Source organism: Bison bison, unplaced genomic scaffold (genome assembly GCF_000754665.1).
Source record: "Bison bison bison isolate TAMUID 2011002044 unplaced genomic scaffold, Bison_UMD1.0 scf7180017864478, whole genome shotgun sequence".
Lineage (NCBI taxonomy): Eukaryota > Metazoa > Chordata > Mammalia > Artiodactyla > Bovidae > Bison > Bison bison.
Window position 1 is genome coordinate 1469725 of NW_011495038.1, and position 27649 is coordinate 1497373.

Here is a 27649-nt window from a genome sequence, read left to right on the forward strand (position 1 = left end):
ACTAATAACCATTTCTACTTTGTTGCTGTGAATTTAATTACTTTAAATATCTCATGTAAATGGAATCATAAAATATTTGTCTTTTTGTAACAGGTTTATTTCCCTAAGCATAAATCCTCAAGGTTCATCATTATGTAGCATGTGATGGGATTTCACTTCTAAGACTGAAGTACCACATTTTATCCTTTACAATTTTTAATAGATACTTTGTATATGTAATTGTTATCAGTTTCTTATTTCTTGGTTTAATTTTATTTCAGAATAGTTCTTATAATTAATTTTTATAAAGCTGTTTTATTTTCTGTCTTGCTTTTGTTTTGGGGTGACTTCCGATTCTTTGCTTCAGACTTCTGGCAGCAAATGAGGACAGTGTCCAAAGCATTCATAGTAACGCTGACTTCATTGCTTAAACCCTGATGTTCAAAATGAGGTGACAGACTTAGAAAATGGAATATATTTAGAATTACTAGTCCAAAACAATTCATTATAACTTGCCTTTTTAATATTAAAAGACTTTGCATAATTTTTGTCAATTGACCCAGCCCAAGCAGTATTTTGATGATATATATGTAACAGATTTTTTTGAGGTTGGAATTACTTTTATTGGAGCGAGAAATACAAATTTTGAACTGTTCACTTTACAAGGTCTAGTAGGTGATGAATTTAGCAAAGATTCTCATTTTTTGATTTGGGTGTTTTACTTTTTATTTTGGTTTTTGGTAAATTATTTATACACAATCCTTTTGTTAATATCTGTACTATGTTTGGTAATACTGATAAAATTTGTTTTGAAAATCATAAGTTTATTTGCTCATGGTTTATATGTTCATTAAATGCTTCCTAACCATTGTTATTTGAATAGTACTTAAATGATAGGATTCTCATAGGTATGGAGATAAAAGGCTCTCTGTGAAGAATAGTACTTAAAGTTATGTGAATATTCATGGTGTTTTGCGAGAGCTTTGGCGATATTATATATTTAAAGAATTGAAAGACACCCTGTTTTCCAGCCACCTCCAAAACTTGATGTCAGTTTGCCCAAAAGTTGCAAGCTGTTAGTCCTTGTTGCATGTGAACAGACTTTTCACAGCAGAGTAGCATTGATTTGAGAACTTCTTGAGATATATCTCCTACTCTTTCCAAGCCCTTTTCCCTCGCTTTTAGTTTTCACAGCCGTAGTGTGTGTTTTTTATTTGCTTTCTTAAATCAGCTGCAAAATTGCACGGCTTTTATTGTAGAAATACAGTCCACCATTTTTAATAAGAATTAGGTAAAATACGGTTATTTTGATGGCCTCTGTTTATCCCAGGAGGCATTGTTCTGTATTGTAAATATTCATTGTTCCTTTTTACTTTTCTGGACTCAGGTTATTACAAGTATATTTTATAATCATAGTTCCCCAAAGGTAAGAGTTGAGAACCTAGTTTACTGTGGCTGTTTGAATAAGAAAAATGGATGTCTTAGTTTTGAGCAGCTAGGAGTCATATCTTCCACTTGAGCTTTTCCCACTCTGGGTCTTTCTACCAGCACTTGACCTACAACAAGCAAAATATTATCATGCACTGAAAATCATCATGTAAAACATAATCCCAAATTAAACAATATGACAAATGACAAAATGATGTATATGTGGAAATAAAGTTTTATATTTAGGTGTTTGATAAGACTTAATGTTTTCTAGTAGCTCCTTCCTTTTTTCTCCCCTAACTGAATGTAAAATTTTTGAGATAAGGACTATACCTTATTTTCTTTCTGTATACCGCCAGAGTTTTGGATATTTGATAGATACTTAGGAAGTATGTAGTTGACTGGGAATAGACTAATTTAGTCTCTTTGTAGCAGTTCCTGATACTGTAAGAAGATAGTTATTTACTTTTCTGAATATATATCTTACAGTACGTATTTTTAAAAGAAAGTAAATTCATTGTGAGTACCACATTTAAGTATTTCTATGGAGCAATTGTATTCAAGTTATGTGAACATTATTTCCTTTTTATAGTATTTGGCATATGGCTACATTTAGACATGCGAAGCACTTTAAAAGTTTTATTATTTTCGAGTAATGATTAAATTCTGTTGTGTATGATCATTGACTTTTTATTTCTTCTTTTGTCGCTATCAGTGGAACATAGGTATATGTTCATAATATGTGATTTAAAATTTTGAAAGGTAATTTCACATTTTTATTTTTCAGAACATCTTAGCAGAACCATCAAAGTCTAATGGAAGTATGGTTCGCCATTCCTCATCTCCATATGTAGTATATCCACCCGATAAGCCTTTCCTTAACAGTGATCTGCGACGCTCCCCAAATAAGCCTACATTTGCCTACCCGGAAAGCAACAGCAGAGGTAATAGAGCCTAACGAAATAGGTGCTGCCTTTGTGTGTTTGTTGTCATTTAGTTGCTCAGTCGTGTCCGACTCTTGCGACCCCATGGACTGTGGCCCACTAGGCTTCTCTGTCCATGAGATTTCCCAGGCCAGAATACTGGCGCGGTTTGCCTTTCCTTCTCCAGGGGATCTTCCCAACTCAGGGATCAAACCCAGGTCTCCTGTGTTGGTGGGCAGATTCTTTACCACAGAGCCACCAAGGAAGCCCTTTGTGTGTTTACTCAGTGCTTAAAACTCTTAATTTATGTTTTCCATTTATTTTAAAATTATGTCCCTCTTCCTGTTTTGTGTTTTTTAATCTATTCAGTTGCAATAGGTCTAAGTTGCGGCATGTGGGATCATTGTGGCATACAAACTCTTTGTTAGGGCATGTGGGATCTAGTTCCTTATTAGAGAGAGAGAGAGAGAGAGTGTGTGTGTGTGTGTGTGTTAGGGCATGTGGGATCTAGTTCCTTGTTAGTGTGTGCGCGCGTGCGCGTGTGTGCATGCATGCTTAGTCGCTCAGTTGTGTCCGACTCTTTGCGACCCCATGTACTGCAGCCCTGGCCAGGGATCAGACCTAGGCCCCAACACTCGGGGTGTGGAGTCTTAGCTGCTGTGCCACCGGGGAAGCCCTACCCATTCCTGTTTTAACCTCCAAATATTTTGCCTTTCTTTTGTTCCCTGAGTAAACATTATCATCCACCTAATCATCAGGACTAAGCTATGAATTATCTAGGACTGCTCTTTTCATTTCCAGCACCACTCAGGAACCAAGCCTTGTGTTTTGCTTCTGAAATGCCCCCCAAACTTACTGGTTCTGTCTCTCCATTCTCATTGGTTGGTTCAGGTTTTCATCATCTAGTGCACTGATAATTGTAATACAACCTGTACTCATACCCAGTGAAGAGCATTGCTGCCACTTGCTGTTACTCATCGTCTCTCCCACTTTCAGCATCTCTCCGTGCCTTAAATAACACTTGTAGATTTCTTATACCCTGGACTGTACCTGCTTTACAGTTTCATCCCTGTCAGCTCCTCCATTCTTCCTTACCCACACATCCTTTGCTCTACTTTGAAATATGTTTTTTTTTCCTGAAACTTACCATCTGTATTAGTTTTCTTGCTGCCTTAACAAATTACCACAAATTTAGCAGCTTTAAATAACCAAAATGTATTGTCTCACAGTTTCTGTAGGTCAGAAACTTGAATGAGGTCCGCAGGTTTCTCTGTTTAGGGTCCTGCGAGGCTGAAATCATGGTGTTGACTGGCCTGTGTTCCTTACTGGAGAGTCTAGGCAGCACCTTCTGCTAGCTCATTCATGTTCTCGGCCAGTTCAGTTCCTTGTTGTTGTAGAACTGAGGTTCACTGTCTTGCTGACTTTCGATCAGGGCCAGTCCTTGTTCCTAGCAACTGTCTGCATTCTCGCGCTTTTCTTAAGGTCCCGGTAGGAATGGTGGGTCAAGGCGCTCTCATACTTCAGATCTCTCTGATATCTCTTGTCCACTTTTAAGGGTTCATGTGTTTAGTTACGTTGAGCCCACTCAAATCATCAGAAATAATTTCATTATCTGAAAAGTCCATAGCTTTAATTACATCTCCCAAAGTCTTTTTTGTCATGTAACAGGTATTCAAGGCTTCTCGGATTAGGACACAGGCTTCCTTGGGTGTCCTTTCTGCCTACCACGCCAGCCACATTAAGTTGACAAGCGTTTCTCATGCTGTACCCTTTAGTGAAATTTTCTGTTGTAGAATTATACTCTTTCTCTAAAACCGAGATTATGTATTTCTTCTGAGAAGTCTTCTCTACCAACTCCCTCTACCTCTCTCTGTTTCCTCACATGTCTCTTCTGGACCCTCTCCGGCCTTTGTTCATGTCTCATAGCCCCACACTTTGTTTGAGGGGTGATGGTTTCTGTCTCTAATCATCCTGTGTTAAAAGTTGGTATCATTGGATTGATACCGAAAACAACAGTAAAACTATAATGGATCTTACTAATTATCCTGGGGCATTGCTAAATAGTTCATAACACCACATTCTGAAAGAATAAAAGAAACTTACTGCCTTCCACATTCTTTTTTCTCTTGTTTACTTTCTTCTTCTCTCCTTTTCCCTGCCCTCAACTCTCTCATTCTTGAAAGCCACTAATTACTCACAAGCAGAATTTAGCTTTATTGTGAACACACTAGATAAAACCTTTGCTAACTCTTCACTAAGTAAATTTGCCCCATTTAATTTTTGTTATTCTTTAGTAATTTGCTTTTCTCTGAACTTTAAAAAAAAGGTTGCTTTCTTTTTAATATGAATGTAAAGATCAGAATTAGATGTAAAATCATGGTTGGTTTGATATCTTATTCTTAGACTTTGTGTTCCTGCTAGAACTCCGGCATGTTTTTGTGTGTGCTTATTTTTTTAAAGAAATTATTAATAAAATTTAATTGATTTTTGCTCCACTGTCGATTTCAGCTATTTATTTTTGCTTTTTTGGATATTTGAAAGTTACACAACTTTTGTTATTTTTCTAAATTGCCAGTCTTTAACTGCTGTATTCTGATGAGTAGCACTTTATCAATTGTTTTATCAACCATTAAATTAGCAATTTCTTTATCATCATCTTTGAGATACAGTGTTTTCTAAGATGTTTCTTGGTAGAAATCCTTAAAAAACACTTAAATTTTTAAGATTCTTAAAAGACCTCAGATTAAATTTATTTCAGCAAACAGTTTCAAGGCCCCATTATGGGCTCAAATTTACATTCATAACCATACTTGGATACTGTTATCTTCCTCGTACTCCATTATACAGTCAGTGCATAGTTTATAAAATAGTGTTACTGTGAGATTAATTTTCAAGATATTTGCAATGCATTTCTCAGTTGAAACAAAAGGGTGCCTAAACTAATTTGCAAACACCTGTTTAACCCATACATGAATAAAATATAACACTTCTTTCATCTAGAAAATCATTAGTAAGTATAATTGCCACGGTACAAATGATTAAACACAATTTTAAAACATGAAAAGAATAAAAGGCAGTAACATTTCAGACAAAGCAAGTATATTTCGTTTAAACCTCTCAGAAAAACTGTATAAGGTGGGTATATTGAAAATGACTGATGAAGAAACATCTCAAAGCTGGTCACTTTCACATAGGCAGTGTCACAACCATTTTCTCTTTCCACTTTTTCCCCAGTTTGCTGAACGAACCTTCAGATATTTACTGAATGAGTGAAGGCTTATTTTGAATGAATACTCAACTATGATAAACTTTTTCTTTTCTACTTAGTAAATGTTTTTTTCTCACTAATACGTGAGAGGGGGAAAACTAAACCTTTTTTAGTTTAGTTATAGTTTAGCATTTTCATTAATAAATAACCATTTCACTTTGCTATCTGAAAATCACTTTGAAAGTATAATTTGACTAATGCCATGGAAAAAGATAATTAAAGAACAGTTAATTCAGTTAACTGTTCTTCTTGTAATTCTCACATTAATTTTAAACTTTAGAAAGAAATGAACAGATTCGAAATTATTACTGACATCAAAAAATGTACTATGACATCATTCCAAAAACTTTCACTATAATTTATAGCTCATGTTATTCAGTACGTTTCAAATGATAGTAATGTGACGAATGGCTTAGATGCTTAAAGCTAGATAAGCAGCTGTAATGCAGTTCTACTAGGCCAGTGCCTTCTAACCTTTAATCACATACCATAGTACCTGTGGACAGTAAAATGGTAATATGTGTACAGCAGGCTGAGATAAACTGGTGGGGCTGATGGCAGCTAATCTGAGGTCTTTTGTTGTCCCAAAACAAAAAACCTTTTTGTTGTTATTCCCCATAAAAACTGAGAGAAAAAACATCTTGATGTATCTTTTACAAATTCAGTGATTTGGGGACCAATAAAGGAGTCAAATTATAGCTATTCTGTTAGATATTAATAACAATTTACTGTGCATCTGATTGTTCTCCTTTAAAGTGTTGGTTCTCAGATTTTTGTTTTTTTATTTTTGGTCTAGGAAACTCATTACGTGTGTATATAAGTTTTTCAATGAAGGCTATTTTCCCAAATTTAAAAAACATACTACAAAGAGTAACATTGTTTTATTTTACACTGTGTAAATCTCTTATTTCTGGCTTAATAGAAGACAGCTTAACTCACATATCTACTTTTGCATTCCACCTATGATGATAAATTATTTTGATTAAAGTGTGTGGGAAAGAAAATCTGGCCTTCCACAGGCATGCAGTTGGAAAAGGAGTAAAATTTTATTACTTTGCTAACAATTTGTGGCTATTCTTCCTTGATACTTCATCGCAACTTGGCAAATAATAGTTTCTTAAAATTTTGTTGGAATGTGGATTATGAAAACAAAGGTTTTCATACTCTGGGACCTCGGGACCATCTACATTGTCGCAGATTAAATTTAAGATTCAGAAGCAGTTGTAATTACAACTGTTATTTATTACAGTGGCATCTGGAGAAATCCACATTCAGAGTCCTGAAGTTTTTTCTCATGGTCACAGAAAACACACTTCTTCCTCCAGCAGTAAACTGCACAACTAGGCTTCGAGACAAGGGCTCTTATCTGGAGTCGGTTCCACAAACACTTTGTGCCTGCTCGGCCAATCATGATATTTCCCATAAAGCACATTGTTTATACAGCCTGGGCAGACTGGTACAGCAGGACTCAGTGCCCTAGTCGTACAAAGCTACCTTATCAGTTAGTAACCTAGAGAACATTCCAAAAGTGAATTCCTACAAGTTAAATGTTCAAGCCTGTCAACTTTTTTTATTTTAGTGCTTTTCCACTGAAATCCATTGGTTTTGTTTTGAACGTTGCATTGCTCTTTAGCCATGCATGATGTTTTTAATTGTGTTGACTTATCCACACTTTGAAATCTGATGTTTCATTATACAATATCAAAAAATTAATTTGCTAGTATCATTGATCTCAGTAGAAGAAAATCTTGATGTTGGGGAACTATAACTCTCAAAACAGATAACTTTTAATATTTTAGGATTTTCACTTGAATTTTACCACTGACAGCAATTATTTTCAGATCTTTGAAGGCCCAGGTCATTCCAGAAATTCAGGACAAGCTCATTAGATTCTCAGACTGACTACTGAATTCCTTACATCTGAGTAGTCTTGGTCTAACAAAAATGCTTTCAAAATAAAATTGGTGTTTCCTTAAAGGAAATGGTTTTTGTTCTGTTCAGAAGTCAAACATTCATACATCACGACAATTGGCCTTTGTTATGTACTTTCCAGATGTGTTATGTATTTTACGCAATATTAAGTGGATGTGTACTCAAGGCTTGAGATTTGATTTTCACTGCTTTATCAAGGGCAATAAACACACGACTTTGTTTTTTGTTACTGGGAGCAGTGGTGAAAAGTACAATGCCAAAACTATAGTGCCAGGACCTTGATTTGTGCTAAAATTAACAATTTTACCCAGCATTGTTTTTGCATCATCTTTACAAATATCAACACAGTGGAAAGAGTAAATATTAAAATCTCAGTATTAATAGTATAATGGAAACAAACACTAGTGATCTCACAGATCTCACAAATACAGTGATCTCACAGACCTGGTAATAAGCACCCCCCACCATAGGGCCATATGCTGTGCTTTGAGAAGCAACATAATAAAGATGATGAGTACATGCAGAGTAATGTTTGTTTCTGTAAATATTTTTTACCAGAGGTAGGAAGAGTACATAATAGCTTCTCTTTCCAGAAACTAGATAGTAGCTCCTTGAAAGCAAGGACTTGTAACTTTCTCCTTTATCTTACAGAGTGCTCTGTAAATGTTTGTTGGACTGAAATTTTGATCAGAAATTAAACTGAAACAATGCCTGTTGGAATGGAGATTGGGAGATTTATCCATATTTTTGATGTGGGCAATGAAGAAGGAGCAATCTTTGAATCCAAGATTTCTGTTGTGGATAAAAGATGGTGTGATTAAGACAGATTATAGGAAAACTGGGATCTTTCCAAGAAAGATAATTTAATTTTGGCTATATCAAATTTGAGATGCCTGTGAGTTAAGTGGAGGTGACTAGTAAGCAAAGGAAAATATAAGTGTAGTGTAAGAGAACTCTGCACTGATGAACTCAGACATGAACAGGTATACAACAGTGAATGACGCCATGTGTATGGAAGGATTTCTCTGGAGAGAGAGTAGAGAGGGAAAAGCGTACTGGAAAAGAGCGCTGTTTAAATGGTGAACTAAAAAGTGGAAATAGCCAAAAGGCTAGAGAGATACCAAGACAGAAAAATACTTGGGAAATCGAAAAATGTGTACTAGTGATTTGGGTCTCCCCCTCACCCTACTTAAGCTATAGCAAACATGCTGATACATTAGTGATAGAAATATTCTAGATAACAATAGACCCAACTTTGTTGTTAATGAGGTGATGCTGAGATCTGCTAGGCTTAATGCACCCCTCATGCACCCCAAGTTATGAATGAGTAACAAACTGGGATTGTAAAGAGGAGAAAGTCTTTGTGTTTTTTAGTGCTCCTAGATGTTACTAGAGAGTTTTCAAACTTTTCCATGTTAGAACCACCTGAGGATCTTCTTGGATCCATAGCTTTCATTCCAAATGTCCTTTGATATTTTTAGTTTACTTGTTTTTATGGGTTATGTTCTGGGCATTAGGATTTTTTAAAGCTCACCAAATAGTGCAGAAGAAAATGCAGCAAAGGAAGGGAATCACTGCCTGTCTTAGGCAAATGGAATGAATTATAAATTAGTAATAGGAGGTTTAATCTTGTTAAATAAAAGAATTCAAGAGGTTGCTGCCATTTGTTTCTAATTTTAAATTAATCATGGAGACTTTCCTAGATAGGTTTGTTGAACATTATCTGCGTACCACCTATGTACCATACAGAGTATGTAGCGTTGGAGTTTCAATTATGAATAATAGGTTCTGTCTTTCCAATATGGAGTTCACATTTCAGAGATGATGAAGTAAAGTTTAAGGAGAACTCAATATCTGTCTTTAATGCTAAGGTTTCCAGTTTTCTCTCATACTCAGCTATCCAAAATGTATTTAATATTTCAGATGTGTGTTCAGGTTACTGAGGGTGAAGAGGATAAAAAATTTAAATCTAGTGTTTGCTGTGAAAGGTCTGTTTGTGAAAATAAAGCAAATAAGTATGACATTGTATTTCAATATGTCACTCTTTTCCATCTTTCAGTATTTGAATATACTTCTTGTTCTAGAAATGTATTTCCACTGTATCCCTTCCCAGTAAATATATGAAGTTAAAAATCTCTGAATTTTTCATTATTCTTTTCTACATAAAATATTTTTCACTCAAGGGTCTTTCTAGGTAATGTAGTTATTTGAACATAAATGATGCAGTGGTACAAGAGTTCACTCATACTTTTCTACAAGAAAAGAAAAACAAGACCAATCATTTTGTCACCTAGAATGTTTTTCTTTTAACTCTTAAAGTGAAGATGTAAGTCTTAATAATGTAAGTTATTTAATCGTCTGGATCAAAAAAACCCAGTTTTTTAACTGGAAAATAAATAGATGGAATAAAAGTTTGTCATATTTCTTACATGAACTCTTTGTGTAAAATTTCATTTTTGACATTGAAAATGTTTTCAGGGATGTGTGTGCATATGAACTTAGGTTTTTATATATTTTTAAATATAGGTCATTGGTAGAATAAAATCATTTTTTGTCTTCACAGTACTAGATTTATTTAATAAAACTTAGAATGGAAAAAGCAGCCAATAAAAACTTAAGTTATAAGAAATTCCCAGTATGAAATTAGCTTTGGCAAAGAGGAATCTTTTTGGTTTACAAACGTGCAAGGAAGGATTGAACAACCAAGAAAAGAATGGCAGATACACAGATGGGCTTTAAGAACATTGGAAACCAGGTACTCAGACATGGCCAATAGTTTCTCTCCATCTGTTTGTTTGTTGTTTTGTTTTTTGTTTTTAATTCTTATAGCTAACTTCACTCTCTAGCCACAGACTCGCTTTTTCCATATATCGGGAAACATGGCTACTAAAACTTGAGTTTTAAGTTAACTTCACCTTTTTGGACCAGAGTCCAAAAATCCCAAGAAGAGAGCCGTTGTCTGGGCTTCATTTGAGTGCCCTTGTAGGTCAGTCAGTGGTGGCCAGGTTTGTGAGAGGATACTAAACGAACACATCAATTATAGTTACAGCCATGTTGATGTAAGAGGAAATTACCAGGAAAAGAGGTGAATAACACAAACAGTTCACTATACTTATAGTAAAATAAAATAATGAGAAAGCCAAGGAAATGAAATTAGAAAACATAAAATACAGTGAAAAAGTAGGGCGACCTTTATCACATAGGATGACAAGTGTGACTGTGTTTGAAAAAACAACTCAAAAGTCAATTTATGCTCAAACAGAATGACACAGATTAAAAGTGAAAAGTTGGCAGAGACAAGTAAGGAGCATAGCAAATAAAAAGGATGATGGCAGTATTACTGTCAGACAATAGTGTAATAGACAAATGTATAACAAAGTAAATAAAACCCAGCTTTAAAGCAAGAAAGAAATACGTAGGTGCCAGAAATACAATGAATTTAAGGCTGAAAGCCTCAGAGACACTATTAGGAGTCTTGATACCGTATAAAAGCCTTAGGTATTAGGGTACAGTAGGGGAAAATGGCATCACCGACTCTATGCTCATGAGTCTGAGTGAACTCCGGAAGTTGGTGATGGACAGGGAGGCCTGGCGTGCTGCGATTCATGGGGTCGCAAAGAGTCAGACATGACTGAGCGACTGAACTGTGGGGAGAAGTTGGGATTTTAAATCCAGGTAGCAACTGTAGATAAAAACTTTAGGCCCAGATGAAGTGACTTCCTTTGGAAGTCTAATTGGAGAAAAGGAACTGGAATAGCCCAGCTCCCTGGCCTGGGAAGGAGGCTGTGGTAGCAGAGTCCCCTGTGGTATATCAGCCTAGGCTTGTTCTGTGTGCTCTGCTAAGAGAATACTTGAAGACCTGAATAGAGCTGTGCAGTGTTCCTCAGTGGAAACTTTAGTATTATGAATATCACTTAAAGAATAATGTGTGAGAAGTGCACTTTTTCTTTTAATAGAAAGCTTCACTCAGATAAAGGATGGCCTCACCATATCAACTAGTAACAGATTGTAGAGCTGTAAAAATAGGAAGTGTGCAGCTGGTACAGAAATAGACATTAGTGGAATAGAAAGTTCATAGACAAGTATGTATAAAGATGGAGTTCTAGAAATGTACCTATAGATTGACATGGAGAAGTACTAAACTTATGGATTGTAGTAGTTGGAAGGAAATTCATATAATCTTAAATACTTTCATTTTCCAGCAAGAAAAGAATAAAAATAATTGAATATTGTTAACACTGCTGTATGATATATAGGAACTTAGGTTTATATGAAATTCATATATCACAATATTTAAATTTTTAATAGAAATGCAAAATAAAATAAATGGAGTACCCTGGGTTTCTTAATCAGAATGGCAGTGACCTTGTAATTAATAATGGTCTGTATTGGCAAATACAGGTACTTCTGATAAAAGTGTAAATTGATACAGCCTTTTTTTTTTTTAAGGTATTTTGCTCTATTCAGGAACCTTTAAATATAAATAGTCTTTGATCTAATAACTTTGTTTTTCAACTCCTAACTGATCACAGGGAAATAATCTCTTAAGTAATGACCAAAATTGATAGTCATTATCTCTTGGTAGTAGTTCTTCTCTTTGTTGTATTTGCCTTCTACAGTGAATATGTATTATAATTAGAAGCGTTTTGAGGGGCAGAGTGCTTAGGGTTTTTTGGAGATCAAAAAAATAGTCCTTTCTGTGCTTGTATGTGTGTGCTCAGTCATATCTGACTCTTTGCAACCCCGTGGACTGTAGCCCACCAGGCTCCTCTATCCACGGGATTTTCCAGGCAAGAATACTGGAGTGGTTTGCCATTTCCTTCTCCAGTTTTTGTGCTTAACTGTTTTTTACTCTATAATTGGATTCTTCATGTGATCTTATTAGTAAAACAAAAGATTGGTAGTTAATAATATGCCTTAGCACAGTTCGTGGCTTTTGTATGATTAGCTAAATATTTTTACCATTTTATAAAATCCTTGAAATGTTTTTACCATGGCAGCATTTCAGAGATTCACAAGATGTCTTTAGAGAGATTTTTTAAAAACAATTATCCTCCATCAATTTTATTTTTTATTTAGATGAATTTATTCTTATTCAGTAAACTTCTCCACGGATAGTATCTTATAATATCCATATTTGTATTTGACAGCTATATTTTCTGCTCTGAAGAATCTTCAAGATAAAATTCGACGTTTAGAACTTGAAAGGATTCAGGCAGAAGAAAGTGTGAAAACCTTGTCTAAGGAAACGATTGAATATAAGAAAGTATTGGATGAACAGATACAAGAAAGGGAGAATTCAAAGAACGAGGAATCAAAGCACAATCAAGGTTTGTTTAATTATGAGGGAAATAAAACACTATCAAAATAAGTATTATGAAATTACTCTTTAAAAAATTACTCTAAAAGAAATTCCACATTAGTGTTTTCTAGTGCTTAGTGTCTTCTAGCATTACAAAACTGCATCATATTTGAGTGCATTTTGAGGAACAAGTGCTGATGTCCTGCATTAAAATTATTATCTGAATGCAAGGCCGATTAGACTAACATACAGAAAGTGAATGACTTAGGTCCTCTGAAAACGCTTCCTGAGGTACTGGAAAATGTTTATTATATATACTGTAGATTCATGTTAAACAGATTGTTAAACTGTCCTGTGCGTGAGCTAATTTCTGTTTTTCTTTTTAGAACTGACATCTCAGTTGTTAGCTGCAGAAAATAAATGTAATCTTTTAGAAAAACAATTGGAATACATGCGGAACATGATAAAGCATGCAGAAATGGAGAGGACATCTGTATTAGAGAAACAGGTTTGTTACTTCACAGAGTCATTGTCAAGAAAAGTTAGCTATAGAGAAAATTAGGTGGATATAAAGACCTTTTTACTCAGTGAGGACTAACGGTGCTGTTACAAATAATCAGTTCTCTGTCTATCTTAAAAGGTAATAGTAGCTGTCATTTTGAAAAACTGCTAGTGGAAACTTTGAGAGAAAAGTGGTTTTTTTTTTTTCTTTCAGCAAAGCTGTAAAGAAGAGTTTGCTTTTTGGATGACCCTCATACACACTGACATATTCTCTATAGCTTCTGCTTTGGGATGGTATAATAGCCCAGGACTGAAATTACTTGGGATCGGTTATAGTGTCTGAAGATTTGATTGTTCTCTTTCGTTGTTGTTGTGTTTGGTAGAGGTTTACTTATATTGAAAAAATACTGTCACTTGTATTTTCAAATCATGTTAACTTCTTTGTACATTATAAAAAGCATAAACAAGCATATTATGTACCTCTCTGCTTCTTGCATTTTGTTTAAAAGACTCAAGTCAGGAAGCATGTTTCAAAGTTCTTTATACTCTGAAAAGCTCTTCACAGTTGTTACTTTAGCAAAAATATTTTGTTCTGTCATATCAGAGGTATAAATAACTTACACATTTGTGAGAGAACATCTTCAACATCAGCCTCAAATATATTTTTTAAAACATGCCTCATTTTCCTATTATAAATCTAGAATTTGAATTCATCATGAATACTTTTTTAGCATCTTAATTTTGTTATACAGAAATTGAATATTTTGTTGGACACTCTGCAGTGTGAAAAAAATTGAATGCTTTCCACCTCGGTTAGCCTTTAGTCATAGTTGGAGATATTAGACCTAAAAGAAATACTTGATTGCATGACAGTATTTAAGAGAATGTTTCAGCAGTTCTTTAATGTGAATTATATTATAGTTCTCTTTACTATGCCAGTGAGTTTATTGTGACCTTATATTCTTGTTTCCAGTTGGGTCTAACATTTTTATGTGATAGTTGGAGTGGGGAAGGAGGTGATCTGCCACATGATTGGAAATAGCCAAGCATGTTCAGTAAGCAATATAGTAATTCTCTTTATTAGGATATTTCAGTTCACAGGTTAGAAAGCACCTATAAAACGGTAGTGAGATGTCTTGACTAATACATCTATTATACATAAATATGTCTTTGAATTAAGCTCTATTTTCATCAGTAAACTTTGAATAATTCATTTAATAAGAATGGTTCCAGTACTGAAAAAATGTGATTTGTGCCAATTTTTAACTTAATGTATTTTAAGGACAGTTACTATCCACTAAGGTGGGTAGGAGGAAATTGGTAGTTCACACAAATTCCTGAGAAATGTATTATTTTGTATTACTTTGTCATATTCAAATTTCTGTTAGTATGATGCCTATTGCTGACTTGTATATGAAGATACACTGTTTACAAGTTCAAATGCTTAGTGTTTGGACTTTTTATGTGTATACTTCAATTTAGCATATTTCCACTTCTTATTCTAGTTTAATTATTCTAGTTTATCCTGTGACTGACAGTCATGAAATCTGATAGGTGGCAGTCTTCAAATCCTTAACCATAAACCTCAGAAAAGAAAAAATGATGGATGCTTTGCATAGAATTCAGAGGAAGTATAAATGGTAGATGCCAAAACCATGACTAGTGCCTTAATTAAAACCGTTTAAGAAAACCAGACAAATTACAAGTATTTGTGTGCAGCCTGTGTGTCGTGAATACTGTCAAGAGTATTATCAGTGTATAGAACCACATGTTATGATAGTATATGATAAGAAGATTTCACTTGTATTTGTTAACATTTCTATGGTTTCATCTTAATACTGTTTTCCTAGAATTTCTCTGCAGTATCTAAGTAGTTCTGTGAAAAGACAAGTAGCCTTTTATACTCTGTATTGGTTTTTTTCAGTTTTTTGTCAGATGATTATGCTATATTTTCATGTTATATTTAATATTGTTTCCCAGGTCTCCCTGGAAAGAGAACGACAACATGATCAAACACATGTTCAAAACCAGCTTGAAAAATTGGACCTTCTGGAACAGGAGTATAACAAGCTTACCACAATGCAGGCCCTTGCAGAAGTCAGTGAAAATTTCTTCCTCACCAGTGCATAATATTGGTTCTTTTGTAAAATTGGTCATTTTATAATACTAGATATTTTATAGGAAAAAAGTGACCTTATAGCAAAGAAACACATAGGAGGTTTTTTTTTTTTTTTTAGGGAAGAAACATAAATTTGGAGAGAAAGTTCACATTTCACAATAGTAGTGTACCTAAGGAAAGAGTTCTTTTTGAAAATATTGACAGATGAAATGTTCTTCAGTATCCTTAAGTCTTGTATCACTTTAAGTTTTTCTCTGAACTAATTTTACTTTTAATTGATTGATTTGGGAAGTACTTAATACCACTGAGACTGTAAGGTTCCAGATCCAACTTCCATGTAGCCTATAGGCCTTCATACGGAGGCTGTGTTCTTTGGCCATGGATTTCGCTCGTAATTCTGTTAAGTCTTAAGGCAGAGTCATGGACGCTGGCAAGCCCAGAGCCATTACTAGGGTGAACTCACAGGCTTATATTTACCATGCTAAAATTTTACACTTCCCTATGTTGCTTATATTAAAATTTAACAAAAACACATTGAAACTCTCTTCACTATTACCACTTTTAATATTTTTATCACTAGAAAAAAATGCAAGAGTTGGAAGCAAAACTCCGTCAGGAAGAACAAGAAAGGAAACGAATGCAAGCTAAGGCAGCCCAGGTAAGTTGAAATGTAAGCAGATAGGCTCCTCACATTTCCTGCTATTCTTTATGTATAAATAGATGTAGATGTGCACTGCTTTGATTATTTATATTTCAGAATGGTCCAGTATATAAATTTGCAGACTTAGCTTCATGTGAAAAATTTAAACTTTTTTATAGGCAGATAGTAAAAGCTGAGCAATTCTTTAGGGTTTTTCCAGTTGTGGACTTTCAGCCAGCTTTTTTTTTAATCAATAGACCAAAAAATACCAGAATCTATACACATAATCATATAAAACTTCACAATCATATAAAACTTCACATTAGTCACCATTGGAAATGTTTGAAAGCCTCATTCAGTAATCCCATCTTATAAGAGCTTCTCTTTTTTGGTGCCTCCAGACACCAGGTCAGTAGTGAAGGTAGTGGGCTGCCCAATAGTTGGTGACCTGTACTAATTCACTAAAGCCACCATATGAGGAAAATGAACTCTGCTCATTCCTAGCCCTGGATTTTTATCCCATGCCATGGTCACCAGGTGGGATAGGTGAAGCAGTGTGATGATCGGAATTTTTCTCAAAAACTCAGACAATTTTGTTTCATAGGTTTGAAAACCACCGTTCAAGACAACACACACACGTACATATGTATGTAATTATATTTTTTAAGGAAAGGTTGAAAACAGCAGCCCTTTTTGAAATCCTTAGTAGTTGCCTATGGAATTTCTACTGTATTAAATTGCTGCAGTTCCCTGGTGGCTCAGAGGTTAAAGCGTCTTCCTGAAATGCGGGAGACCTGGGTTCGATCCCTGGGTTGGAAAGATCTCCTGGAGAAGACAATGGCACCCCACTGCAGTACTCTTGCCTGGAGAACCCCATGGATGGAGGAGCCTGGTAGGCTGCAGTCCATGGGGTCACAAAGAGTCGGACACGACTGAGCGACTTCACTTTCACTTTCATTTTCACTGTATTAAATTAATGTAGTTACTAAGCTTCTAGATGGAGAAGGCAGTGGCACCCCACTCCAGTACTCTTGCCTGGAAAATCCCATGGATGGAGGAGCCTGGTAGGCTGCAGTCCATGGGGTCACTAAGGGTCGGATACGACTGAGCGACTTCACCTTCACTTTTCACTTTCATGCATTGGAGAAGGAAATGGCAACCCACTCCAGTGTTCTTGCCTGGAGAATCCCAGGGACGGCGGAGCCTGGTGGGCTGCCGTCTATGGGGTCGCACAGAGTCGGACACGACTGAAGTGACTTAGCAGCAGCAAGCTTCTAGAGAAAAGGGCTTAATTACATTCTCTGACATACCTTCCAGTTCCTTTGGACATAGATTTCCAGTTCCTTTTTCTTACATTAAGCGTATGAGCTTTTAAAAGAGGAAGATTGTACTTTGTTGTCCAGCTGCTTTGTGTCTAGCACTGTTGTACATGCTGTGTATGAAAAGAAGAAAATACTGAAACGTTGGTTGAGTTAGAAATATTGGCTTTAACTTGTTAGATAAAATTTAAAGACCAACCTCAAATAAAGAACTAAAAGGAGCCAGGCTAAGTCAAAGGACAAATTATAGGACAGTACTTCAAGATAAAATGAGAGCGTGGTATTGATTTAAAATTGTGGACACATGTTCACAGATTGACTCAAGGCATAGTTACATAGCTATGACAAGACACAGTTACACAGCTGTGATGTGTTTTTTAATCTGTACTGTATGACAGTGCTGTAGGTTTTGTGTAGGCCTTTACGTGGCATTGAGTCATAACTTTTATTTCTTCAATATTAACTTTAGGCTCTCATGTTTTTCCTAGTTGCAGACTGGTCTAGAAGTAAATAGACTTATCTATGAAGATAAGGCAACTTCATGTGTTCCCAATACAAAAAGAATTAAAAAAAAGAAGTCAAAACCACCAGAAAAGGTATGAAAAAAGAACCATAAGGTACTGTTTATTGCTAGGCATAGTTTATGTGAAAGTACTCATAAACCATGTGGTCCGTCAATCTTGGATGAGTAAAATCTGTTTCATTCTAAGTTTCTTCATTGGGAAAATGGGGATAAGTAATACCTTCTAAATTTTAACCCTAACAGTGAGATGATGAATATGAAAACATTTTAGAACTACGTAGCACTGCACAAATATTAGTTATTATTCAGTATTGCATTAATTACCCTTTGCTCTTGAAAGTTTGTGTGTGTGTATACGTATGTACATGCATATAGACACACAGAGAATTTCTCTACTGACACTAACTGCTGTTTTGTCAGGTACTATTTTTTTTCTTTCTTAGCCTTTCCTTGGGGTAAGATGTGTGTTGAAAAGTATTATGAGGAGCACTGGCCGTAATGCCAGTAGAGATAAAACAAGCAGGAGCCCAACAGTTATGTGAAATTGCAGGTTAGTCTTATATAGGCAGCTCTTACCGTCATGTGAGTAAAAGTTCTTTCCTTTTTTCTCTTCCATGCAGAAGGGTTCTAGGAACTATTTTGCTGTACAGCCACATTATCGATTATGCTTGGGTGATATGCCATTTGTAGCTGGAAAGGTGAGTTGGTTGAACTCTGAATTTTTTTGTACAACTTAGATCTTTGAATTAAATCCACTCATTTGCCTGTATACCTATAAATGGTGAAAACTTATTCTGCTTTTTTACCAAGGGATCCTAGTGTTGTAAGAAGGAGATGGAAGAAAGTTTTATAGGACTGGGGAACAGGGGGAGGGCTCGGTGGGACACTTTAAAGCAGGTGGAGTGTATGTGGAAGGAAGTAATGAACAAAAGCAGAGACCCTGGTTTGGTGAAGGTATGGTTATGGTTAGGAAAGGAAATGGGAAACTGTATATTTGTAGCACCAGAATTTTCATATCAGCTCTGTTGATTTGTATTTAGGTATAGATTGAAGACATTTAAGTGAAAAGAAGTCACGTCCTCTTTGTCTTCACATGCTTATTGCTTAAGGATTGATTCTCGGAGAAGCAGCCACACATAGACTTGAATCTTAAGTTCCTTTAGTGCTTAAAAATGTGGAGATGGTAATTTTGTCAAATATCAGCAAGTACTGGATGATTTCTAAGAAGTGCTTAACATTGTATTAGTTTATACCACTTTTTTCATTAATGTTTGTGTTGCTGGCTGTTTCAATACCTTGAATACCGAACTCTAGATAGTGAGTTTCAGAGGCTTGAGGAATACATTTTATTTATTTACTTTAACCCACAGTAAATTCTCAGTGAAAGCTTGGGGAAGGAACAATTTCCTAGCTTTTCCACTTGTCCTTTATAGATGTACGTGGCACAAATCATTCCTTAAAAATTTTGCCATTGGCTGTCCTTTACCCTAAATTTATTAACCTCTTCTTGGATTGCAGATACCTTTTGACCTACGTTTTTTCTTGTCATCTGTTGCTCCTAACCATGGTTCTGCTTTGCCATAGAATCTCTGAGTTGGGCTGGAAACAGTTTCTTAAAGGATGACCAGCTGTATCAGAATCATTGACTGTGCATTTGAAAAAGCAGATTATGAAGCCTCACCACAATTCTACTAAATCAGAATTGTTTAGGTGTGGGGCCTAGAAAGTATATTTAATTGGTGCCCAGTCTCAGTCTGATGTTCAGTTATATTTGGAACCCATTTAATAACAGTTCCCCGTCCAATGTTTTCATTATGTAAACATTCAGCATAATGGTCCTAGACTCTGTCCAAACACACTACTGATGAAACCTCATTATACCTCAGACAGCCCTTCACGTTTCTATAAGGCTTTACTTGGAAATGCTTCAGTTCAGTTCAGTCGCTCAGTCGTGTCTGACTCTTTGCGACCCCGTGAATCGCAGCACGCCAGGCCTCCCTGTCCATCACCAACTCCCGGAGTTCACTCAGACTCACGTCCATTGAGTCAGTGATGCCATCCAGCCATCTCATCCTCTGTCGTCCCCTTCTCCTCCTGCCCCCAATCCCTCCCAGCATCAGAGTCTTTTCCAATGAGTCAACTCTTCGCATGAGGTGGCCAAAGTACTTGACTAGATGGACCTTTGTTGGCAAAGGGTGAATCAATTCCTATAGTGTGCTTCATTTAATTAAAAATTCTGTGTAAAAAAATCAATTCCACAGATATAGGACCTAGAAAGGCTGATGCTAAGACTAAGTAAAAGACCTGAGTAAAAGTCAACTTTAGTTGACTCTGGAATTAATGAGTGAAAGGGATGTTAGGCTTCCCTGTAACATGAATTAGATACTAGGCTGAATTCCTAGACCTCCAGAACATGACACTCTATTCTGTGCTGGTCACAAATTGAGAGGCCTATATTCAGTTTAGGAAGCAATGGAGTGAAGTGGTTAAGGAACTCACAAAGCACATCTTATCATGAATCGCTGAAGAAAAACATTTAGTAACCTAGAAGAAGGTAAGAATAAAAATAAAGCTATCTTCAAAAGTTCATCATCATCTATATGTATCCCTGAGAGCAGAAAAAACCCCACTGAGTAAAATTTACAACAATAGATTTCATGTCACTAAGACAGTTACTCCTTAGGAAAAAAGTTATGTCCAACCTAGATAGCATGTTGAAAAGCAGAGACATTACTTTGCCAACAAAGGTCCGTCTAGTCAAGGCTACGGTTTTTCCAGTGGTCATGTATGGATGTGAGAATTGGACTATGAAGAAAGCTGAGCACCAAAGAACTGATGCTTTTGAACTGTGGTGTTGGAGAAGACTCTAGAGAGTCCCTTGGACTGCAAGGAGATCCAAACAGTCCATCCTAAAGGAGATCAGTCCTGGGTGTTCATTGGAAGGATTGATGCTAAAGCTAAGGCTCCAATATTTTGGCCACCTCATGCGAAGAGTTGACTCATTGGAAAAGACTCTGATGCTGGGAGGGATTGGGGGCAGGAGGAGAAGGGGACGACAGAGGAGGATGAGAGTGGCTGGATGGCATCACTGACTCAATGGACGTGAGTCTGAGTGAACTCCGGGAGTTGGTGATGGACAGGGAGGCCTGGCATGCGTGATTCATGGGGTCGCAAAGAGTCAGACACGACTGAGCGACTGAACTGAACTGAACTGAACCCATGTTAGATTAGTTCAGTTTTCTGTTGTATTTGTATTATCCCCAAATTTAATTTGCTTATCTTTGGTAATTCCCATTGACGTCATTAATAGATTGAATAGGGCAGGTTCAAAGATAGGGTTTTCAACCCAAAGTCATCTTTTTTTCAACTTTTTAAATTTTAATTGGAGGCTAATTACTTTACAGTATTGTAGTGGTTTTGCCATACATTTGACATGAATCAGCCATGGGTGTACATGTGTCCCTCATCCCAGACCCCCCTCCCTCCCCATCCCGTCCCTCTGGGTTGTCCCAGTGCACTGGCTTTGCAAGCCCCGTTTGTTGCGTTGAACTTGGACTGGCGATCTCTTTCACAAATGGTAATACACACGTTTCAGTGCTATTCTCTGAAATCATCCCACCCTTGGCTTCTCCCACAGAGCCAGTATAACAGTGTTGTGATAGTTTTAGGTGCCCTGAGGTCTCTACAAGTTATAATTTGTGCTTTTTGTGAAATATTATTCAAACAGCTAAGAATGTGCTATCAATTTGAGTATATCCCAAACTGTCTAGTGTGAAGGCCAGTTATTTTTATTTATACATTGTCATAAACTAATACACTTGTAAAATGCAATAAAAGTTAATTGCTAGAAAAAAATGAAATTTAAGACAAATACAAGTTACAGTTTTTTCATTTCTAAATTCAGTAGACATAAAATTGTCTTAAGGAGGGTCAGAAAAGTAACAAAAAAGAATTTCAAAATTCTTTAAGCTTTTCTACTTCATCTTTCCATGTGAATTTTAGACTAAACTTCTCTACCAAAAATATGTCGTGCTGGGATTTTGATAGGAATGTATTAGTTAGGGAGAATTGACATCCTTGTTGATAGCCGTGAGAATGGTGTATCTCTGATTTATTTAGATCATTGATTTCTTTCATCAGGCCTTTCAACATATTAGTCCCATACCAGTTTTGTTAGATTTGTATTCAGTTTTTTTTAGCAGTTGTGAATTGTGTTGAGTTTCAACTTGTTTCTACATGATCATTAGTAGTATGTTTGGGCTTTGTATGTTTATCTTACATTCTGTGACCTTGCTGAATTCACTTATTAGTCCTAGGAATTTTTTTTTTATTATTATTATTTACTTAAGCTTTTCTATGGCCTCACTGACTCCATGGACACGAGTTTGAGTAAACTCCGGGAGTTGGTGATGGGCAGGGAGGCCTGGCGTGCTGCATCCATGGGGTCTCAAAGAGTCGGACATGACTGAGCGACTGAACTGAAGCTTTTCTGTGTAAAAAATCATGTCATATGTAAATAAGGATAGTTTATTTCTTCCTTTCTAATTTGCGTACCTTTTTACTTCTCTCTTGTGTTACTGCACAGGCTAGGATTTCCTGTATCATGTTGTAAGTAACAATGATGAGAGTGGACATCCTTGCCTTTTTCTGGTCTTCAGGGGAAAGCATTCAGTCTTTCACCAATAAGTATGATATTAGGTTTAAGCTCTTTGTCTATGCTCTTCATCAACTTGAGGAAATTTCTCTCTCTTCCTAGTTTGCTAAAAGTTTATACCCTTAATGGGTATTGGAGTTTTTCACATGCTTTTTTTCAAGTGATAATGGTTATGTGGTTTTTCTTTCTCACCTTATTGATATGCTGGATTACATGGATTCATTTTCACATACTGAAGTATCATTGCATCCCTAGAATAAACCCCACTTGGATGTTGTATATGCATCTTTGTATATTATATACACAGTCAGTCATGTCCAACTCTTTGTGACCCCATCGATAGTAGCCCGCCAGGCTCCTCTGTCCATGGAATTCTCTTGGCAATAATACTACAGTGGGTACCCATGCCCTCCTCCAGAGAATCTTCCCAACCCAGGGATTGAACCCAGGTCTCCTGCATTGCAGGCAGATTCTTTACCACCTGAGCCACCAGGAAAGCTAATACCAATTTAAGTGTTTAATTTAATTATTAAATTCGATTTGCTACCTAACCATAAAAACTAGGGTAAACAAAGCATCTGTTTAACTTAGCAGAGTGGTTTGCAAATCTGGCTGATAAGAATCAATTGGCAAATTTTAAATGTAAATTTCTAAGCCTTGACCCTGAACTGATTGAGTAGGGAGTGCTGCCCAGGAATCTGCATTTTAAACAGTCTGTCTAGCTGATGCTTATGGAGCCAAGTTGGCCCAACTGTCTGTTTATACATTGAAATTGCACATTGAGACAGTTGTTTAGTGTTCAAAAACAAAAATGTTTTGAGAGGGCTGCCAGGTTTTTGCTGCTGTTTATATGTCAGACATGAACTTAGTGCTTCCTACTAGAGGACAGCGAAATAAATATGGTAACAGTCTCTATCACCTGGAAGTACTTACACTATTTAATAGATGAAATAGACATGCAAATGCAGTTAACAATCTATTGTGATAAATGCTGTGATAGAGATACATGCCATAGGTCATCTGAGACTAGACCAATGAATGAACTGGAGGTTTTAAGAAAGTCTTTACAAAGCATATAAGGAACTGTGTACTTTTCTTTTTATTGGCACATGAAAGAAATGGCATGTGCAAGTACAGTTTACTGAAAGAGTGCAGAGCAGGTAGGAGACACTGGGACATAAGGCTGAGGTGTCGAAGTTGCAGCTTAGTGTCCACAGGGCCTTGATTTCTCTGCGAGGAGTTTGTACATTTAGAGTCAGCGGGCCTAAGATCAGATTGTGTTAAATAGGAGAACATGACCAGAATAATATTTTAGGAGGACAACTGATAGCACTGTGGAGTTAAGAGACAGGGAACAGGAGGACAGACAGTTGGGATGTTCTTCCATAACTGACAGAGGTGGGCACTAAGCCACATGCATGACAGCAGGGTGGAGCGTAAGACGCAGACTGGAAATGCACTTGTAATGTTGGAAGTTTGTATCATAGGGGTTTTGTGGGAAAGGAAAGAGTCTTTTTACCCAGGTTAGGGGGTAAAAACATTTTTCCAGAAGATGTGGCTTCAATTACTTCTCTTTTCTTCAGTCCACCAGCCCCAGCCATGCAGTGGTAGCCAATGTTCAGCATGTCTTGCATCTAATGAAGCAACACAGCAAAGTCTTGTGCAACGATCGCGTAGTCAGCAGTATCCCTTTGGCAAAACAAGTGTCTTCACGAACTGGGAAGAGCAAGAAGTCAGCAACACCTCCCTCCTCTAGCAGTGTTAATGAAGAGCTGTCTGAAGTCCTACAGACTTTACAAGATGAATTTGGGCAAATGAGCTTGTGAGTTTCACTGTTTCCTTTTTTTTTTTTTTTAATTTCATTTAATTCTAAAACCTCATTTTAACTTCTTGGTGACTTTAATAATTCTATCATATTTAAATACTTCAAGAAATATTTACTGAACACAATCATTTTACCAATCACTCAACAAGTTACTAGGACTTTAACAAATAACAGCTCTTCTGGGCAAAGTGTCTCCCTTTTCTATTACTGTTAAATGTTTTGAAGACCAGAAGTTTAGTTACGTTTATCTAAATGTAACTGATAAGTTAGGAAGTGAGTGAAGGACAAGAATCCTTCTCTGGGCTTTCCTTTTCTACATTATGTAATGCTCTGTGGGGGAGATAGATAATTAGTGCTTTAAACTTTTTCCTTTGCCTCTGGTACCCTTTTTGGACTTCTTTACTATCATTAATAATAAGGAAATTTGCTCTATTTAAAAAAAATGAGTCACGTTTTAATGGGCAAAGCAGGGATCCCATGGTGAGGGAGATGTAGTGGACTTAGCTGTGTAACATAGGAAACGAAGCCCTCTTCTGTGTTTTATATAGTGATCACCAGCAGCTTGCAAAACTTATCCAAGAATCACCAACTGTTGAACTGAAAGACAACTTAGAGTGTGAACTGGAGGCGTTAGTGGGAAGGATGGAGGCAAAAGCCAATCAGATAACTAAAGTGCGAAAATATCAAGCCCAGGTAACTGTTTTCCTTTACCCATTTCTAATGATTAAAAAACAAGAATAAAACAGAACAAAAAACCCTTTCCTTCAAGTATATTGATGACATTGTATCATAGATAGCTATAAGAAATATTTCCTTATTGTAGATATTTACTAATTCAGTTCATTAGTTATTAAGAACTGGTGTTAAGCAAGCTAGGAAGACACTGTCTTGTAGTCTCTTGGAGTAGATTTTATCATCTGAAATACATCTTCCAAGTACTGAATATATTTAATGTTCTTACATGAAAGAGATTTCTCTGTGTTTGGCTGCACTGGGTCTTCACTGCTTTTGGCGGGTTGTGGTGCGTGGGCTTCTCGTGGTGGTGGCTTCTCTTTGGCAGAGCACAGGCTCTACCCGTGGGCTCCAGTGGTTGCAGCGCGTGGGCTCAGTGATGATGGCGTGCAGGCTCAGGAGCTATGGTACACGGGCTTAGTTGCCCCGAGACATGTGGAAGCTTCCAGGAAGCAGGGATTGAACCTGTGTTCCCTGCACTGGGAGGCAGATTCTTAACCACCGGACTACCAGGGTTAATGTTTTCTGTACATTAAATTTACCTTTTTCTAATTAAACACCAGCAGCAATTTATTTTAGCCAACAGCTAAAGTAAAAATAAAGCTCCCTCTTTGAAATTAAATTATTCTAAAAGAGAGATAATAAAATTAAAAAATCCTTTTCATAGTACTAATACATAACCATTACATTCCATCTATCCAGAACATGCTTCTCTCTGCTCAGACTAGTTTCAAGAATGCCTTTCTCTTCCTCATTTATTTAAAATCCTTCTTGTCTTCCATTACCCGTGTGGGAGTTTTTGCCTCCTCCTTGACTTCCCCCAAACCTTCTTGCTTCTCACACACCCTGTCCTGCATTTGGCAGCATTATCCTAACTTCTGGTGTAGCACCAGAATTGATTTCTCCTCTTGTTTTGATGTCACTATACACTAGTACAATAGGTTTTTGAAGGCTTTAAAAAAAACCCAGGGGAAAAAAATATATATATGTGTTTTAGTTAGCATGAGAGTTAAAAATACCAGTTTTTGCAAGCATATGTTTTTATTAATCTTTCCTTTTTCTTTCTTGCCTTGGTTTTTTGGTATAGCTGGAGAAGCAAAAGTTGGAGAAGCAGAAGAAGGAATTAAAAGCCACCAGAAAGACTCTTGATGAGGAAGGAAACAGCAGCAGCCGTTCTACAACCACAGGGACCACAAATAAGAAGGACTTTGCCAAACCGAGACCTGGAGAAAAAAGCAGGAAAAATCTTCAGTTATTGAAAGATATGCAATCCATACAGAATTCATTACAAAGCAATAGTTTGTGTTGGGATTACTGACTGGTACCAGGTCATAAATTTTATTCACATAATCTGTACCTCATCAATCAGATATTGACTTTCCAGGTCTCATGTTGGAATTACTTAATAGCAGGCATTTAGGGACCCACGCTTCATTACGTAGGCTTCTTGTGCCACACATCACAACTAAATGGTAGCCATCTAAACAGAAACGGGGGGTAGTTTTAAAGGCCAAGAAGCCACACATACTCTGTTTCTTTGTTTGAGATGAATTTGCTGTACTGAGATATTGCACTTTGTAAACAAATTACCAATTTTTTACTTGTGGGTGTGATTTTTTTAAATAGTTCTATTATATAAGTAAAATTAGGTTTAAATTATCAAAGTATGAGGCTATCCCATAGGCAGTGTTTGTTTGAAAAGTCTCATTTTTAAATCTTCCCTGGCATGAATCGCCTGCTTTTACTTTTCAATACAACCATTAAATATGCTCCATTTTGACTACTGATGGAGGTTTTCTATATTTAAATATTTATACATATTTAAGAGGATTGCTTTATTTTGCTTTTTGACATTACAGACATTGGTCAGTATTAAATACACTTGCATTGATGTTAATTCACCATTAAAATTTTTAAAGATGCATTCATTTTAAATCAGTTAAATGTGAAAATCACAAAAGCATTTTTAAAACTATAAACAAATTGTTAATGACGTAAATGAGGTTTTCAAATGAAGAGAGAAAGGGAGGTGTTGTAAAGTATATACATATGTATTTTTAGATAATACCTGTTTGTAATCATGCTATTCATTTCAAGGCATTATGGTTTTTAATCTTAAACTCAAAATCCCTGATTATTTAATTCTGTGTACAGTATGAGTGCAATATTAACTGTACACATGTAATTGTCATTGTTAATAATGTGAATCATAGTTTTGAATAGTTCAAGACATGTTAACTTTATAAATTTGCCACTGAAATCAATAAAGCAGCTTTTTTAAGGAAACACTGAAATTTTCCTTAGCAGCCTGTTAATAAAGGCTTTATTTGTTGTAATCTCTCAAAAAAATACATTTTTAAATAGAACATTAACCTCTTATGAGAAACAGTAAGGATATATGGTATTTAATACATAATTTGCCTTTTTCATGCTTACACAGAAACCAGATCCAACAAAACTGAACTGTCTCACAGTATATAAGACACTCTTTATTGTTGTTAAGT

At 36.2% G+C, this 27649-nt stretch overlaps 1 protein-coding gene across 4 annotated transcripts in view; it reads left to right on the top strand.

Annotated features, from left to right (window-relative positions):
- The window catches only part of CEP57 (centrosomal protein 57kDa), a 41223-nt gene extending 13792 nt beyond the window's left edge, over positions 1 to 27431 (top strand). For all 4 annotated transcript variants that reach the window (XM_010862116.1, XM_010862115.1, XM_010862119.1 and 1 more), the window contains exons 2-11: positions 2195 to 2351; positions 12681 to 12860; positions 13219 to 13340; positions 15314 to 15430; positions 16033 to 16110; positions 17900 to 18007; positions 18555 to 18632; positions 24172 to 24410; positions 24962 to 25106; positions 26233 to 27431. In XM_010862116.1, coding sequence (XP_010860418.1) covers positions 2195 to 2351; positions 12681 to 12860; positions 13219 to 13340; positions 15314 to 15430; positions 16033 to 16110; positions 17900 to 18007; positions 18555 to 18632; positions 24172 to 24410; positions 24962 to 25106; positions 26233 to 26463 — 1455 coding nt within the window. In that variant the 3' untranslated portion in view covers positions 26464 to 27431. The remainder of the gene's footprint in view (positions 1 to 2194; positions 2352 to 12680; positions 12861 to 13218; positions 13341 to 15313; positions 15431 to 16032; positions 16111 to 17899; positions 18008 to 18554; positions 18633 to 24171; positions 24411 to 24961; positions 25107 to 26232) is intronic.
- The last annotated feature ends 218 nt before the right edge of the window (positions 27432 to 27649 follow it).